The following is a 17,960-nucleotide window of genomic DNA, read 5'->3' as shown; positions in this document are numbered from 1 at the left end:
TGATAAGAAGTTCCAGAGAATTATTAGTAAAGCCCCAGAAAAATCAGAAAGTAATCTCTAATAATATGCGAAATGAAGCAGACAGCATGTCAGTTGGTGTCTGGGAGTTGTGTTCCTGATCCATCAGATTGGGTTTGTTTGACTCTTGCTCTACCACTTGTATGAATGGGGAAGTTACTTTCTTCTCTGAGCTTCTTTCCTTACTGAAAAATGGAATTTAAAAAATTGTGTGTGTGTGTGTGTGTGTTTATTTAGTGTCAGGGATTGAACCCAGGGGTGCATAACCACTGAGCCACATCCCAGCCCCCTTTTCAAAATATATTTTATTTAGAATTGGGGTCTTGCTAAGTTGCTAAGGCTGGCTTTGAATCTTATATTTTGTACAAATTTAAAATCACTTTTCTTTACAATAAATATGATTCTTAATAGTCCTGGTTGTTAAGAAAATCTTCCACAGATCCACTGTGAGAAACAACAGAATGATGTATATAAAGCATTTTCCATACACACACACACACACACACACACACACAACACACACAAACACATATGGTTTGATAACCATCAAATGAAAACAGAATAGGAATGGAAAAAAAAAAAACACCATTCATCATAGTAACATGACTTGTAGCACTATGGTAAAAGGCCTATCAATATTTCCACTGTAAACTGCATTTTTTTTGAAGGTTACAACATTGCTGATGCAGATCCATTAGCACTATACTTATACAAAGTGTCAGCTTGCAACATACCACAGACACACACACACACACACACACACACACACACACACACACACACGAAGACTTGGCATGCAATCAATATTGGCCATCACTGTCATCTTTAGGTAAAGATAAAAGATAATTTTGGAGATTTGAAGAGGAAAGTTTCTAGTAAAATTCCTATAAATTTTACTTTAGTATATGTGCCCTGTTCCCTTCCTTAAAGCAGCTTTAATAATATTACATGTGGTTCCTCAAAGAAAGAGGGAAACAAAGATTCTGAAGAACATGTAGAAAGATTTCTTTTACTCCATATACCCCAAAGTATATTTAATGTTTTTAAATGTCCAGTTGGGTTTTTGGAGCAAATACTCTACAAAAAGCTATGGAATCAGTATTTTTGGCCTGGGACTTAAGGAGGCAATCAGGCTACTGTGTGTTCAAAGGTTATAAAGTTGTAAGATAGAATTTTATTGCAACCTCCCAACACTACAGTTCTACAGTAAGTAAGTTGTTTTTTGTTGTTGTTTGTTTTTGGTGGTACTAAGGATTGAACCCAGGACCTTGTACAGTTAGACAAGTGTTCTACTACTGAGCTATACTTCCAGCTGAACAGTAAGAGAGTTTGATAACCATCAAAAGAAAACAGACTGGGAGTGGGAAAGAAACACCATTCATCATAGTAACATGACTTGTGGCACCGCAGTAAAAGGGCCTGTCAATGTTTCCACTGTAAACTGCATTTTTTGAGGGTTACAGCATTGCTGGCACAGATCCCTTAGCACTATACTTACATACAAAAAGTGTCATCCTGGAACATATATAGTATAGATTTGTAATAAGTTTTACTGTTCCCTAAGTAGTAATCATCACAAACTTTAGGAACTAGAAACTTTAAAAAAGTCCTTAACAATTACACCCATGTACATACACAGAGAGAAGCCATTAAGAGCTGATGGAAAACAATCTTCTAATATTTGCATAAAGATTTTATAGGGATCAAGATAGGATGGCAGAAAATAATGCCTTGAAGCATTAGTGTATGAGGAAAAAATATATACACACACATACATGAAGACTATTGCTATTGAGTTTTCAGTGATTTAGGATTAACTCAGCAAATTCAGAAGGAATTTGACATAAAAATCCTCATATTTGCTCTATCTTTGCCACTGATGTCCTTCTCCAGCTATTGCTATTCTCGTACCTGACACCTCCTCATCTTGTTGCCTGATCCACTGAGGGTCCTACTTTCTTACTACAGCTTCCTGTCATGAGAAATGCCTAGTAGTCTAGGCCACCATTCAGGCTGTTTCCTTCCCTGTTACCTCAGGATTCAAGTTCTTCAATGTCAAACAGGTGGTTCTTTAAACCCACTGTTGCTCAAGTTCTAGGAACCTAGGACTCAAGTTTAGGATAACTGTTAGTATTAGTTATATTTTGAATTAATAGTTTTTTTTGTGTGTGTGTTAGTCTGCTGTGTGTGTTAGTCTGCTCTGTGTACACTTATAACAGGGTTTTTTTTTTGAAAATGTATTATGAGTTATAAATAAACCTCACAAATCATTTATAATTGAGGAGATCCAGAATTACCATATGATGTACAAATTTCAATCCTAGGTATATATCCAATAAGACTGAAAACAGATTCAAACTGATATTTCTACACAAATGTTCATAGTAGCTCAAAAGTAGAAACAACCCAACTGTACATCAACAGACAAATAAACAAATGTGATATATATATGCATTTTTATATATAGATATGTGTGTGTGTGTGTGTGTGTGTGTATATATATATATATATATATATATATAAATTTATTTATATATATAAATTTATTCAACCATTAAAAGGAATGATAAACTGGTATATGCCACAACATGGATGAACCTTGAAGACATTAGGTTAAGTGAAAGTAGCCAAACCAAAAGTCAAATATTATTTAATTCCACTTATATGAAACATCTAGAATAAAGTTAATTCAGAGACAGAAAGTAGATTAGAGTTTCTCTAAGGATCAGAGGAGGAGGAAATGGAGAATTACTGCTTAATGAGAATAGAATTTGTGGTGATGAAAAAGCTCTAGACATGTATAGTGGTGGTGATCACATAACATTGTAAATGTGCTAAATGCTGTAGAGTTGTAGGGTTTCAACTAATATAATAATTTTATGTATTTGACTTTAAAATCAGTAAAAAGATTGAATATAATCAGTTACCTATAAATATATCAAATCTTAAATAGCAGATAAAATACAAAAGACATGGTAGGGAAAGAGACCTGAGTAAATAGTTAGAAAACCTAAAAACCCAAGATCAAACCCTGACTCTGCCTTTACTAATGAGGTTCTCTTAAATGAGTCTGTCCTTTGGACTAAGGAATACAATAGTTCCCATGGAGTTCTAGGGTCAATTTATAGCTTATGATTGTTTTTCAGATTATAAACTATCTAAGGTTGAAATGAGCCAAATGAAAGCTTCACTAGTGATGTGTGGGTTGGGATGGAAAACTTGAGTCTATTTTGGTTGAAACCCTTAATAAATCAAGCTCCACGTGTGAAATAAGAAAAGGAAATTGCATTTCTAACTATTTTTACTAGTGGCACAAGGTTTCTTGAATAGTAACATCTGATTTATTTAATATGATCAAGGAAGGCAGTCTACTTCCATTTGTTAAAAAATCAAAACAAATATAACACCAAAAAGAAATCTGTCTCCTTAAAATGTTTAAAGGAAGATAACTTAAGAATGTATTACAGAAATTATATTATCTGGTATTTACTTTTTTTTTGGTACCAGGAATTGAACCCAGGGGCACTTAAGCACTGATCCAAAGCTCAGCCCTTTTTATTTTTTATTCTGAGACAGGGTCTCACTAAATTACTGAGGCTACCTTTGAACTTGGGATCTTCCTGCCTCAGCTTACAGAGCTGCTGGGATTATAATGTGGTATTTACATTTTTATATAGCTAACATAGCTAATATTTTAAAAACTCTTCATAAATCAAAGGAAAAAATTCAAATATAAAGCAATATATTGGTTTATGGATCCATGTTGCATCTAAAGAATGTATATATTCATGGGCAAGACTGGGCATCCATGTACCTTGTTAAGGGAATAATAAACATAGTTTAGGTAATCTGACACAGTGGGAAGGTTCCTGTACAATAAGATTCTGGTAACTGAATTCTACTCCAAGGTGTTCCAGTTGGTGATCCATATAACCTTGAGCATTTGCTGTACCTCAGTCTCCTTACTTGTACAATGACAAGATTAGGTAACAACTTTCCTAGAAAAAAGTTTTTTAAAAACTTAAGCAGTAGAAACTTTTCTTTAAACTAATTATTTCAAGAGCCCACTATTTCAAATAAATACACTCAAGCCACTCTCTTTAAAGTAAGAGAAGGAATTCAGATGTATGTCGGCTTTCTGCTCCCTATTTTCCTGGCAGCTCCTAGGTGCCTCTGAAGAAGCTTTGGCCCTCCAAAGAACACGTCTAAAATGTACTGGGCCAGGAAAACCTAAGACCCCTTCCTGTAGTATGTTTTTATTTCAGTAATATATGTATTTTCATATGTCTCACATAAATGTTTACTTTTTGAGTTCTTTCATTATAAATATATTTTTGGAAAACAGAAGAAAAAGTTCAAGAAAGTATTTCCATCCTAAATTATGCTACTCTAGTTTAATGCTGCCACAATTAAAGCAATTAATTATAGAAATAGATTTTTTTCTAGTTAATTGCTTTTTTTGACCTTTTTTCAATTTGGTATGAATTATTTCAATTTATTAAGCATTTTGGTTTTTTTTGTAGGAGCAGAATTTTAAAGAAACATGCGTGCGCACATACACACAGACACACACACACACAGTGTTCTTTTCCAATAGCTTACTGTGCTCTTAGATCTATTCAATCATCATTGGCAATCAGCATTAAATGATAATCTACCCTCTGGTTAGGAGCTAACTTGCTGCTCTAACCCATCTTTACAAACCTTGCTATATATACCTTAATCCTTTCAAATGCAACTGTGACACAAAGTATTACAGACTTTTAAAAACCTGTTCTCTTGAAAAAAATTGTGGAGCATCAGTAACCAGATAGTATTCTCAAATTTCAGTGATCTAGTCCATGGAGCCATCCCCTATGCACAGTGCTCTGTTTCATGCAGTACATGGCTTTAGCTGGCCAAATCTTTTTTTTTTTTTTTTCCCAATGAATCAGTAGAACAGTAAAGATCTTACTTTTTTTTTTTTTTTTTTTTTTTTAAACCAGTGGCATATCAATGAGGCACAGATGTGTATTCCAACTCTGCATGGATGAGCACACTGTTCAATAGTGCTGGCTCACACGGTATCAGGGCGAGTTATCACTTCCCATGAAGGCACTCTTATCACCAGGACCCAGAGAGGTGGCTGCAAATCGCAGCCTTTTTATTTTCAAGGCAGTTTTGCTGAACATTCAGGCTTCAAAGATTCACACTTCCAAAACTCTATAAGAGTTTGTGAACGCTCAATTTGCCAAAACTGTTTACAGTGTAATTGGGCACCGTACCTGTGTCCATGAGATAGCGAAGGCGCTTCTCCACCAGCGCGGCACGGGTGTCAATTTGCTTTTGCTCATTCTCTAGTGCTGCCAATTCTCCTACAACATACTGACTGGTGTCTTTGAACCCTTTCTGTTAAGGAGAACAAACAGGAAGGAAAAAAAAATCACTTGTAAGTTGCATTTTTCCTTTCTACAAACACTTAGTAAAGCACTTACCTAGAGAACCAAATACACCCATAGTATTACCCCTTAGTAGCAAAAAGCAACTCCATCCCTGTGATTTAGCAATTTTTCATGTGTTATATATACCAAAATTTTGTAAATAGAGAATATTTTAGCTGTTTAGTATTATACTTATAATTTCACACCCAGAGTTGCAAGATTTAAAAAGTGAATACTAAGTTTAAAAATTATCCTTAGAGTTAAGTCAGAATTATTTAGGAATGGACAAGGATAGCAGAGAATTTTCCCTTTGGTGACTACTGAAGAAAAGAGGAAAAAAAGTGTAATATGCAAAAATAGAGCTTTACTAAAAAATTGATCTTTAAAATAATCATTCTGAGAGAAATCAGAGTTGCTCTATAAAACATAAAATTAAAAAGATTTTTTTTTGCTTTTATTGGGACTATACTTTTAAAACATGATAAAAGATGCAGTATCTCCAGTTTTCCTGCCAGTAGCTTCTGTATTTAAACATGTCATTCTCTTGATTGTTACTAATTCTTATAAGCTGTAAATTCTAACCTGACAGGTGGTTTCAAACCTTGCTACACAGGGTTTAATGCAACTAGTATACTGATTTGATTAATCTTCTATTTAGCCAAATTTGGATTTCAATTCAAAAATTTACTTTACCATTCATGTTAAAATTTTTTTCTTAAAAGTTTTATTTGAAATATAGCAGCTCTATTAGAAAGAGTCAATATAGTAAAAATTTTTATTTTTATATTAGAAATTTAAGTCATTATGGGTTGGATTATTATTTATGGTATTGCCACAAAATGGATTAAATATGAGCTCCCTTTGGAACACCTGTTTACTTTTTTACTTTTCTAGAGCTAAGAAGCCTAAGCAACTGAGAATAACTAAAGAACTGCTTAAGTGATTATGCTCACTACCACCACTGTTATTATCAGCACTTATAACATTATTTATTCATTGAGATAAATGTGTAAAATCTTCTGTCACATGCCTAGAAGCATATTAATCTCTAAGACACAATGAGAAATTATCTTTTGGCATTCCTTAAGCAAGAAGCACAATCAAGAATTATGTTAATTATGAGCATATTGTGGAATTCTCATAATCAATAAACATATCTAATGCTAATAATAGCTTGACACCTTCTAAACTAGTAAATTATTTGTACTTACATGTAAAATCAATTTATACCAACTAATTGTTAAATTGATTATGGGAGTTGACCAATATAAAGCTGAAATATTTTAAGAAATCATAAAACTTATAACTTCTCAAGATAATTTCATTTTAAAAAGTCACTGTGTTTTAAAAAGATCCATAAAAAATGAATATATTTCAATTTCAATATAAAATGGAATGGAAAAATTACAACAGAATAAATGATAATGATAACTTTAAAATCTGGAATGATTTGGTGACAGCAGAACAGTTTCAAAAGGGACTTTTCCTATTTTTCAATCCTATCCAAAGAGAAAAAACAAACATGGTAGTTTTTCAAGACAATACGAATAACAAAAATATAAGAAAATAGAAGTGATAAGCAACATACAAACTTCATTGCTTTAGCTGATTAGTTAAAAATAGTAATTAATTTCATTACCAGATTTCCTTAGTGTGACTATATGCTATACTCAAGTATTCCATAACTTAAAAGCTATACCAAATACTTGGGATATACAAGTGATATTCTATGTACTTAGACCTTTCCAGGTCTTCTAAAGGTGAATAACTGAAAATGATAAGTTTTTAGAATTCTAAAATGGAGTTGGTAATTCTGAGTGCATTTATAGGGCTTTTAAAATCCCACAAAGACTATTTTAACAATAAAAATAATGAAAATGTTTAGACAAACTGTAGATAATAAGAAAGTACCATTAAAGAGAGCTGTTTCCAGACAAAAATTCAAGTTAAAACTTGTTCTTCCTGCTTCTGTCCTGCAGCTGTCCATCAAAAGCAGCTTTCTCCCTGCGGTCTATCAAATATTTCCCTCACAAATCAATTTTACACATGATCAGCCCATACCCCTACTGAGCTGAACCTCCCCGTTAATTAAGTGAAGAAATTACCATATATATTATATTAATGCAAACATCATTCAGCTAGTAATTCACGGCTGATCTGGATAATGGAAAGGTTGAACACCCATTAACCCAAGCCAACAAAATGGGTTGGCTGAGAAATTCTAGCAGGTCTCATGTGACTTTTCCCTCTAACTGCAGCTCTGCGGTATCTGCTATTGTAATAATTAAAATCCTCCCGGTAGATCAATACTGGAATCTCTTTATGGGAAGTGCCCTGATGGAAATGTCTCAAGGAAGCTGGGGCTGTGGAACTCTGAAAAATTCATTTTTTTTTATCTGACAATTATCACCACACTGCAGACTAATTCAACAGCGCACCCCTCTCACTCTGCTTTGAATGCACTGGAGATTGACATCTTAAAAAACCTAACATCTCATTTTAACAAATAAAGGCACTATTTCCACATACAGTTTGGAATTATCAGCAATCATGAAACCACACAAAAAATTAATATACATTAAGCACTTCATCTTCTGATGGCTTCCTCTGAGTTTCAGTTATCGCTGCCTTCTCCTCATTTCCTTTCTTTGTATCTTCCTGTATTGATCTCTGCCTTTTCATCTCTTAAAAAAAGGGAAGAGACATGTAAAATTATTATAAAGCTTGATATTTGTGTATTGAAATGTGGATTTACATTATCAGCTCCATAATATGTGTGTGTGTGTGTGTGTGTGTGTGTGTATACACATATGTATGTATGTATGTATGTATGTGTATAACTACTTTTAAATCATAAGATTGGAAACATTTAAAAAGTGTTCCTACCTGGTCTATTCTCAACATATTGACTGAAAGACTGAAGCTGAGTTTTTCTGACTGTAGAATCCTTATTGAACAAAACAGGATTTTTAAAACGTTCTGTTCCTTTTTGTAATCGCTCAGTCCGGAGATCTTCTGTGCCATTCTAAAAGTAAAACAACAAATTGTATGAGAGTACTAATCATATAAACATGAAATTACACATTAAGATGGCAACTTTTATTAATTTAAGACAATAATGCTGACTTAGAACCTTTAGAAACTCTTTGAAGAAAAGGGATTTTAAAATACTCTAAATAGCTCAACTACAAGTTCAACTGCCTGTAATAAAAAATTTGGGATTTAGTCCAAATAGTCCAAATCCTTGATAACTTTGATATATTAGATACTAAGAACTCTTGTGTCTTCTGGTGATAGGTATCATTTGAAAGTCCCGTTGCCTCCTATTTCCTCTACTATTCTGCCCCTTCGATTTGTACATTCCTAAGACTTGTATGACAAGAAAAAATAGTTTCTAATTTTATGCCCATTGAGATAAACCACTAATGCTGGATGAAGGCTAAAAGGTAGGATTATAATACTACCCCACTGAACTGCATTTCATCAGCTATAACTTTCCAAAGCCAGATTTGTAAGTAAGCCCTTTACAGCTAAGGAAACTACAATTATCTCTTCTGGAGCTTCCTATGTTAATACTGGTTACAAATTCAAATGGTTCTATCAACAAGAAATATCCCAGAAGACTGAACCACTGCAGTGTGTGGAAGCTGCAGATACCGAGGTGCTGTGTACCAAACAAATATTTCATTTTATACCTAATCTTTTATTATTTTTATTAAGTGTTTTGAAAGTAAATAGGGAAAGGCTAAGATGCATGACTAATAGCTAAGCCTGCTGAATGCTGAAACTGGTTATCAAAAGCAACCAAGACTTTGCCCTTCCTCTGCATTGAGACAATCAGTAATGAGGGAGCCCTCCAATGGCCTATTCTCTAGCCTCAAGGAGGCCTGGGATACAGAATCCTCAAGGGAAGGTAACAGTTTATCCTTTTCCACAAACAGAATGCCTCATTTATAAATGTGTAAACTGCATTTTATTACAAAAATAAAAACCCAAATCAATGCTGAAAAGCTTCAAGAGAACAGATGGACTCTATATATTTTATAAATACCATTTTCAAAATCTTAGGTAAAAAGATTCATATAAAGGCAATCTTTTTAAAGCATACCTTTTGTTGGAACAACTTTAAAAATTACTACATAAGCTTTTTGGAAAGCAAACCAATTTCATGTATGTAGATGATTAAACCATAAGAAGAAAAACACCTCTCTTTTCTTTTCTAAAAGTTATCTGATATAGTTCTTGTAGTATCATCCTTAAAATAGCCTTCTTAGCAGTTAGGATACAAATAAGTTTGGATTTCTTTCTGATTTTTTTAAGAAAAAATGTGAATTTTACTGTTATTATAGTAACTATCCAATAGTGTAAAACTCAAGTCTTTACCAAAATAAACAAACACAGCTAAATTTTTTTAGGCCTGGCAACATGCTAAAATATCAGTGTGATTAGCCAGTAAATCCCATCTTAAGAAACCTTTTTATGACTAGGGACTTCTGCCACTTTACAAATGTATTCCTCTAAACCCACTAATTCAGTTAGCCTTTTCAATCCATTGTATTATTCTTAGGCCAGCTTCATTCTGCATTAAATCCACTGCAGAAAGCTAAATTGAACGCAAAAAATCAGACCTGATCCAGGCTTCCTTTTGTTCAAAGATAGAGACCAAAAGTCCTCTGTTGCTGCCACACACTTTCATCACCAATTTATAGAAACCGACAATATAGGGGAAAAGCAATGAAAGTCATTGTTTTGGGACTTCAAAGCATCTCTGTGTCAGGGGAAGGAAATCCTTTCAGTCAGCAGGGCAATCCCCATAGTCCGCAGGTGGGTGAAAAGTTATACAGGACTGAAAGTGCCCTAAAGCTAGAAAAAAATATTAATGATACATTGTGAGGAAAAGGAGGGTATGTGTGGGTGGGGATAATATAGATAATAACAATATTCTTATAATGTGGCATTTTGGCTAAAATGCAATATTAGGTAAGATTCAAAATGGCACAAAACATATGTAAGTATCTTAAACACATTCAATACATGTCAGCATCTTCAGGTATGATGTATTCTTATAAATAATGTAAATTCTAGTTCATTTAAACAGAAGGAAAGTTGAAGATGATAGAAAAGTATTCTACAATCTTCTAGGCAACATTTTTCATAGCAAAATATGAATACATACAGAACTCAAGAATTGTTTCTATGTACTCTCTACTTTTACTGGAAATAGCAATTAAAAGAAGGAGTTTCTCTGAAAAACAGTATATAAGCACTGATTATCATATTGATGTTCAATTTATTGGCTAGTTAGTAAAAATTTTTATAACTTAATGAGAACAATTTGATAAGAAATTGTTTTTAGGATTATAAGGTATCAGTAGAAACTAGAATATATGGATATTAAGCCAAATATTAAATAAGTAAGATTACCTTAATTTCTTGTTCTGAGCTCTCAGTTCCAGCTTTCTGGGCAGCATTGGAGAATGAATTTGTCACCTGTGGTTGAGCTTCTAGGAGCTTCTTCAGCTTCAAGTCCACCAACTTACTATTTTGTTCTGTTAAATATGCAAAGATCATGAATAACAAATGAGATGTATTTAGATGTGTAGGCTACCAACTTTAGGTGACAGCATAAAAACATTACTGTATTTAAAAAAAAAAAAAAGAAAAGGACATTAGGGGTGCAAGGTAACACATCACACTAGACACATGCAGACCTCTGTGTGTGAGTGAGTGAGAGTGTGTGTGTGTGTGTATATGTATACACACACATACACACACACTTCACTCTCACAAATCATTTCCCTTAAGGAATATAGTCAACATATCTAAGGATACCTAAGTTATACTACAGTTTAATAGCTATGCTTACCTGAAAACTTAAGGTATATGTGATACATATATAAGTAACTGTATAGATTATATACAATAAAAATAACAAACTAGATATTTCAAAGAAGAGATACATTTGATTTTAAATTATATGATTTTACTATTTCTTTAAAATATGTTAAATGTATACATATAATATCATATTAAAATAAGTTTTTAACATGATCCCAGTCACATACACACTGTTAGAATATAATATTTAAGTGTGTACATACGTACCCAGCATTAACACAGGGAATATGTTTAAAAATACCTTCTACTTAGATGGCAGAAATATAACAAATGTTGTCATTTCTGGAATGTATTAAATATAGATAGAAGCTTAAGTAATTTCAAATTATTATCGATAATTACATTAATCTTTAATAATGAAATAGTTCAGTAGAAACACAAATATTTCTATTCTGACAAAGTCACACAAAACAATTCTTTAATAAAATGGTTGTAAAAGACATGTCGACCATTTGATGAGTGATATTTTTCATACAGATTAATAACTTTTCTAATTATAATACTCTTAATAAATTCTATTATCATACTTTCATGCAAATTGGTAAGTTTATATTGCCAGGCTTCTTTTTTAAACAATATCTGATGAACTATGGTCAAATCAAGATAAAGATTAAGCAATTTATTATTAAAACACTATGACTTTTATATACAAGTTAAGAAAAGAATTTTTGGGGAAAAAAGCAAGGATAAAAATCATAATATACTCTACACGCTTCTAGATTCTAGGTTGCATTCCTATTTCTTATTGCCATAAAATAAACCACAGATCTCAACTGGGAAGCACATGCCAATACTTATCAGAATGCTTAAGAGCTGTAAACAATATATTAGTTAAGTCCAAACAAGAGGATTGAGATGTGTTTTCTTTTTTGGCATAAAGTAGGAAGAGAATTTTGCCCTACTCTGGTATTGGGGATTGAACCCAAGGGTACTCTACCACTGAGTTTTATCCCCAGTCCTTTTTTTTTTTTATTTTGAGACAGGGTCTCATTAAATTGCTAAGGCTGGCCTTGAATTTGCAATCCTCTTGCCTTACCCTCTCAAGTTGCTGGGATTATAGATATGAGTCACTGTGCCTGGCTGGAAGAGACCCTTTTGAGAATGCAAGGGTCAAGACTGTTAGGATTGAAATTAACCAGGTTGCAAAAATTATCCCACAAAGTTGTAATAGCTGAAACTATAAATTCCCCTCACTTTATTTAAGAGATGGTTAATTTTTCCTATCTTCATAATCTATTGTAAAATAAAGACGTGCATTACTTATTGGCATTAATTTTACATTTCCACATATTGACTATTAAGGCTTTGATTCTGTACTTATGGATGTCATTAGCAGTTCGGGGATATTATTAGTTTCTAATAAAGCCTTTGGTGGTAGTTGTAATAGTAGGGTAGGCAAACAACAACAAAAGTGTTTTCATAAAGCAACAATCAAACCTACCCAACTTCTGTAGTAGTTAACAAAGAAGTAAAAGGTCATTCTAATTTTGGGTTAAACATTTGAAAAATATCCTTAAAATATCAGAATTCTCTTGGACTTGCACAATTATAAACATACTGACCTCTATCTAGCAATAACATCATTTAATACTGGGCCATGAAAGAGCTTCTGACAAAAGGGTCTGGATCATCTCAACTGCTCCTTACAGTTAGGAAAATCCTGGTCAAATGTTTCTTGTAAAAGTAATAGCATGATTTCAAACAGGGGAAGGAGCAGGTAAGCTTTGCAGAGGCATGCTAAGGGTGGGAAAAAGAATGCCTGCTGTCATTCCCTTTAGCTTTTATAGGAAAGATAATTATCAAGGACTTTGTCTCCTCATCTTTAAATCTAAAGATATTACCAAAGAGTTTTTTTTTTTTTTTTGCCATAAGAATTCAATTCAATAAGTATTTATGGAACCCCTTGGGTATACAAAGTTTTGTATTGTTACATGCTGCTGGCTTATAAAGGCAATGCAGATAGAACACTAACCTATTAGAAACCATTAGAACTTATCTTTATATTTGAAACAAGAACTTACAAAGATCAATTGCCACTGACTTACTGATGAGATTAATTTAATAGTAGTCCACATGATTAGTTTTCAGTGTCGTAGTCAATTAAGTATGTATAAAGTAATTAATTAGTAATATATTTAAACATTTAAAGTAAGCATAACATTTTCAAAACAATATTATAACAAGGACTATCAATTTGCAATTGTCAGAAAAATCTGATCTATGTTTTAGATTTACATTTGGATTATTCCATATATATCATATAACAGCACACCAAAATATTTAAGAAGAAAAGAAAATCAGTTATCAAACACTTATAAACTGTTTCATATAAAACATAAGAGTGAATCTTGGTAATAAGAGAACATAAGCTATAAATTGTTATTCTAATGTTTCTATTTTAACATTCAACTTAAAACAAAATAATGTAAAATTAATGGAAGGTAGATTTAGCTAAATGACTTATCATATAAAACATAATAAAACTATAAAATGAACCTAGTATTATTGAGATAATAAAAATATAACCACAAATTTTGCCATGCAGCAGGACACAAAACAATTTGGAATTACCGGGCGAATCAAGGTCACTTTCTAAGTTAGTAAGTTCATCTCCACCTCCTACAACAAAGCCTTCAGGAATCTCCTCGTTAGTATCTATCTCAATATTATCATTTTCATCTGTAGGAACATGTAGCAATAATGTTAGTTATTATTTATATTTTATGTAATTTGTCCAAAACACTAAATAAGAAAAACCAGTATTTCAATAACAGTTATTCAAGTTGAGGTCTCACACAGCTAAGCAAGTTAAGAAATTAGTTTTAAGTCACTTTTTCACTATTGGATTAACATTTGTATACTACATTCTTATGTCAAACATGAATTATCACATCAAAGCAGATGCAAAGGTTTTGACAATTTGCCACATGCTGTCTCTGAATCACTGAGCTCACTGAGTCCTTGTATTTTAAAGTGTAATCTAATCATAATCTCTCATAATAGCATACAAAAATAAGTTGATCTGATGAAGAAGTCATCAAACAGTATTTCTAAATTTCATTTTTAATCATTTATTTGCTATCGATATATCAAGACATTATTTCTTATAAACTTGTAGCTATATTTAAGCCATTTTATGAAGATTTGACTGATTTTGTACTAATGAATATTGTCATAAAGAAGCAATATGAGGGCTGGGGATGTGGCTCAAGCGGTATCGCGCTCGCCTGGCATGCGTGCGGCCCGGGTTCGATCCTCAGCACCACATACAAAGATGTTGTATCTGCCGATAACTAAAAAATAAATATTAAAAATTCTCTCTCTCTCTCTCTCTCCTCTCTCACTCTTTCTTAAAAAAAAAAAAAAGAAGCAATATGAATAAAGAATAAAACCAGAATACAGTGCCTTTACACAATGGAAGGTTCAAAAACAAAGAAGGCAATACATCTTGGAAGAGTAAAAATTGAGAAAAACTATTTTTCAAAATTGAGCACAAATGAATGAGGAAGTCTCCCACTATTGTTTTATATCCTTATTAAAATATTTTAGGTCATAATTAACAAAGTCATTTTTAAAAAACATTTATTTTTTAGTTATAGGTGGATACAATATCTTTATTTTATTTTTATGTGGTGCTCAGGATGGAATCCAGTGCCTCACTTACACGTGCTAGGCGAGTGCTCTACCTCTGAGCCACAATCCCAATCCAACAAAGTCATTTTTTAACATTATGAGTTCCTACTATTTATCTTTTCTCTCCAAATTCTAATGATAAAATTGGTTAATTTTGAATTCTATATATTTGAAAAGGCATAGTAATAATCTGATTTACATATTAGAAGTTTAACTTTAAATTCTGTTGTTGACAGGAAATGGAGTTTCTGAAGAAATGGCTGTCTAGCCCTGGGAGGTGAAGAATTCCCCTAATACTCTGCATCATATTTTTTTAAATTGGGTAATTTTTATTAATAAAATATTCCAAAGATTTTTTTCAAATTGAGAAATTCCAAAATTTCATAGTTTTGGTTTAATCCCCCAACTTTAATCCTTTCTGAAATGTACATCTTTATATGTGACTTTGGATTCCTAAATATTTACTAAGAATATTAATATTGCTAATAATAGTTAACATTTATTGCAGACTTCCCATCTAATGTCTAAGCCATTTAGAAAAGAGAAAATAACAAAGAAAAATGATTAAGAAATCATTTTCCCAGAGGGGAAAAACCATAGAGATGAAAACATTGGTAAATGCTTTCAAAGACATAATTAAGGCATTATATCTAGCTATGTTATATAAGTATAATCAGCTTAGGTATTTTTTCTGATAAACTATGCTTAGCACAATTAGTTGTGCTCACTTTCATAAAAGTGAGCATCTTCAATCTCACTGTTCTAAAAAATTCTTTAATTTTATATTTTATCAAATGAATTAAAAAAGATTTCCTGAGTGCTAAAATGGTGTTCAAAATGCTTCTTCAGCATTACTCTATGTCAGAAGCAATTTACTATTAATAATTTTTCAGGATCTAGATAGGGCATTACACTTGATTGTTGCCAATCAGCTTCCACTGACCATAATTAATCTAGAGCAAAAGTACAAAATTCAACATGCATTCATCACTTATTCAAGAAACTTCTACTGTGCTCTGTATATACAATTTGCAAAACACTATGCTGGATGTTGAGATACCAAGTTCTGAAAGGAATACAATGAAATGATTATAATGCCACACAGTATGGGTGTTATGGGGTGACAATAAGGTATGGAGCAAATTCAAAAGATAACTCTTTGCCAGTGACACTACGGAATTTCTCAGAAGCACTAACTCTTAAATTGAAATTGGATCTTGAGAAAAATATAGACTTTCAAGAGGTATAACTGAAGGGACAGCATTACAGGCATGAAAGCAGGAAGGGGTAGAGTCTATTTGGCTCAAGCACACTTAAAGGGAAATAATAGGAGGTAAAATTGTAGAGAGCCCAGAAGGGCTGAATGGCAAGTTCAAATTTTACTTGGTAGATACACTGGTGTGCACTTGGTAGATACACATGATCAGCACTGTGCTTTAGAAGATTAAGTAGCTTTCAAACAAAGTTTCTCATCGTAACCATTTGTGAAATATGTATAATTTATTAATAGTAATGTAATCACTGGAGTGCCTTTTATAAATTAGAAGTTGTTTTAATATTTTTCCTATATCATTCTTGCTCATATTCTCATGTACCACCTTCTTCTTCATTTTTTTTAAAAATAGGGATTGGACCCATTTTTTAAAAACATTTTTAACACTTTTTTTTTTTTTTTTTTTAGTTGTAGGTGGACACAATACCTTTATTTTATTTTTATGTGGTGTTGAGGCTCAAACCCAGTGCCTCACTCATGGTAGGCAAGCACTCTTTCTTTGAGCCACAACCTCAGCCCTCATATGCCTTCTTCAGAGAGAGAAAAAAGTGGTTTAAAAATTGTTCAGGGGGAGTAAACTATTCATGTGACATCACCCTTCATGTAACATTGCTGACCTATGTGTGGACTGGAGAACAAAAAGGCTAGACAGGAAATCCAGGCTGGAAACTGTTATAACTTCAGGCAAGCAGTATGGAGAGTTAAACCTAGAATAAAAGAATTGGGAGTAGATATGACATGATTTGAAAATCAACTAAATACTGGATTGTAGAGAAGGGATGCTGAACAGACATCACAATTTTCAGCCTGAGTGATTAGAATGTTAGCATTGCTATGAAAAGAAATAGTTAAGTTTGGATATGTGTACTTCAGGTTCCAGGAATATGTAGAAAATTGTGCCTCCTTTCATTATCCACTTACATAGAGCCAAGTTCCTGCATGTTAAACACATGCAATTTCATTTTATTTCCAGGTTAAATGAAACCTCTATCTACACTACCACTCATAGTAGTGCTAAGTAAGTTAATTCAAAGTTTACATATGTATTGCTAACCTTAGATAAAAGGATTACTTCTTGGGAGGGCAAGAGTAAAAACTGGTCTCCTATACAGTTTAGGTATTCTTAAGAATGAATTTCTTCTTTCTTTCCATTTGGTAACTTCAGTTTTGCAATGAACTTTGAACTTTTTTTTTTAGCAGTTAATATTACATATTTCCTAACAACTATAGAAATGTTCTAAATGCATTCTAGCAGAACTAAAGTACATGTGCATGTGTATGTTTAAACATACTACAGACACAGAGATACACATCTTTATGGCTAACCATTTCAAACCCAGTAGGTGAGCCAGGCAGAAAGTAAACTAGAGATTTATTCTATAGCTAAAGTTGTTTTGCAAGTATCATATATAATATATGCATAAGAAAAGGTAAAAGAATATTACATATGCATTGAAATGTGAAAAATGTATTCCAGAATACACTACACAACAATATAGGCAAAATATGGATCTCAAAAGTGTGATTAATAGCACTGAAATAAGGTCAATCATATACTTTTCCTTAATGGAAAAATTGAATGAAATAATGATTTGGTGACAAAAATGAAAAAAAATATCTGCAATGCTAAAAAAGAAACTGAGGTTATCATTTAAAATATATTCAGAAAAATTCAAAAAACATATTCAGATAAAAATTGTTATGATTTTTATATTCTC

General features: G+C 32.5%; 1 protein-coding gene across 4 annotated transcripts in view; it reads right to left on the bottom strand.

Annotated features, from left to right (window-relative positions):
• Positions 1–17,960, bottom strand: part of Ehbp1 (EH domain binding protein 1) — a 312,370-nt gene that overhangs the window by 42,790 nt on the left and 251,620 nt on the right. For all 4 annotated transcript variants that reach the window (XM_076832959.2, XM_076832960.2, XM_076832961.2 and 1 more), the window contains 4 exons: positions 10,863–10,987; positions 8,325–8,463; positions 8,016–8,122; positions 5,283–5,406 (listed from right to left, as the gene is read on the bottom strand). In XM_076832959.2, coding sequence (XP_076689074.1) covers positions 5,283–5,406; positions 8,016–8,122; positions 8,325–8,463; positions 10,863–10,987 — 495 coding nt within the window. The remainder of the gene's footprint in view (positions 1–5,282; positions 5,407–8,015; positions 8,123–8,324; positions 8,464–10,862; positions 10,988–17,960) is intronic.

The sequence above is a fragment of the Callospermophilus lateralis genome, chromosome 14, assembly GCF_048772815.1.
Source record: "Callospermophilus lateralis isolate mCalLat2 chromosome 14, mCalLat2.hap1, whole genome shotgun sequence".
NCBI lineage: Eukaryota > Metazoa > Chordata > Mammalia > Rodentia > Sciuridae > Callospermophilus > Callospermophilus lateralis.
This window is presented reverse-complemented; position numbering and strand designations above follow the sequence as displayed.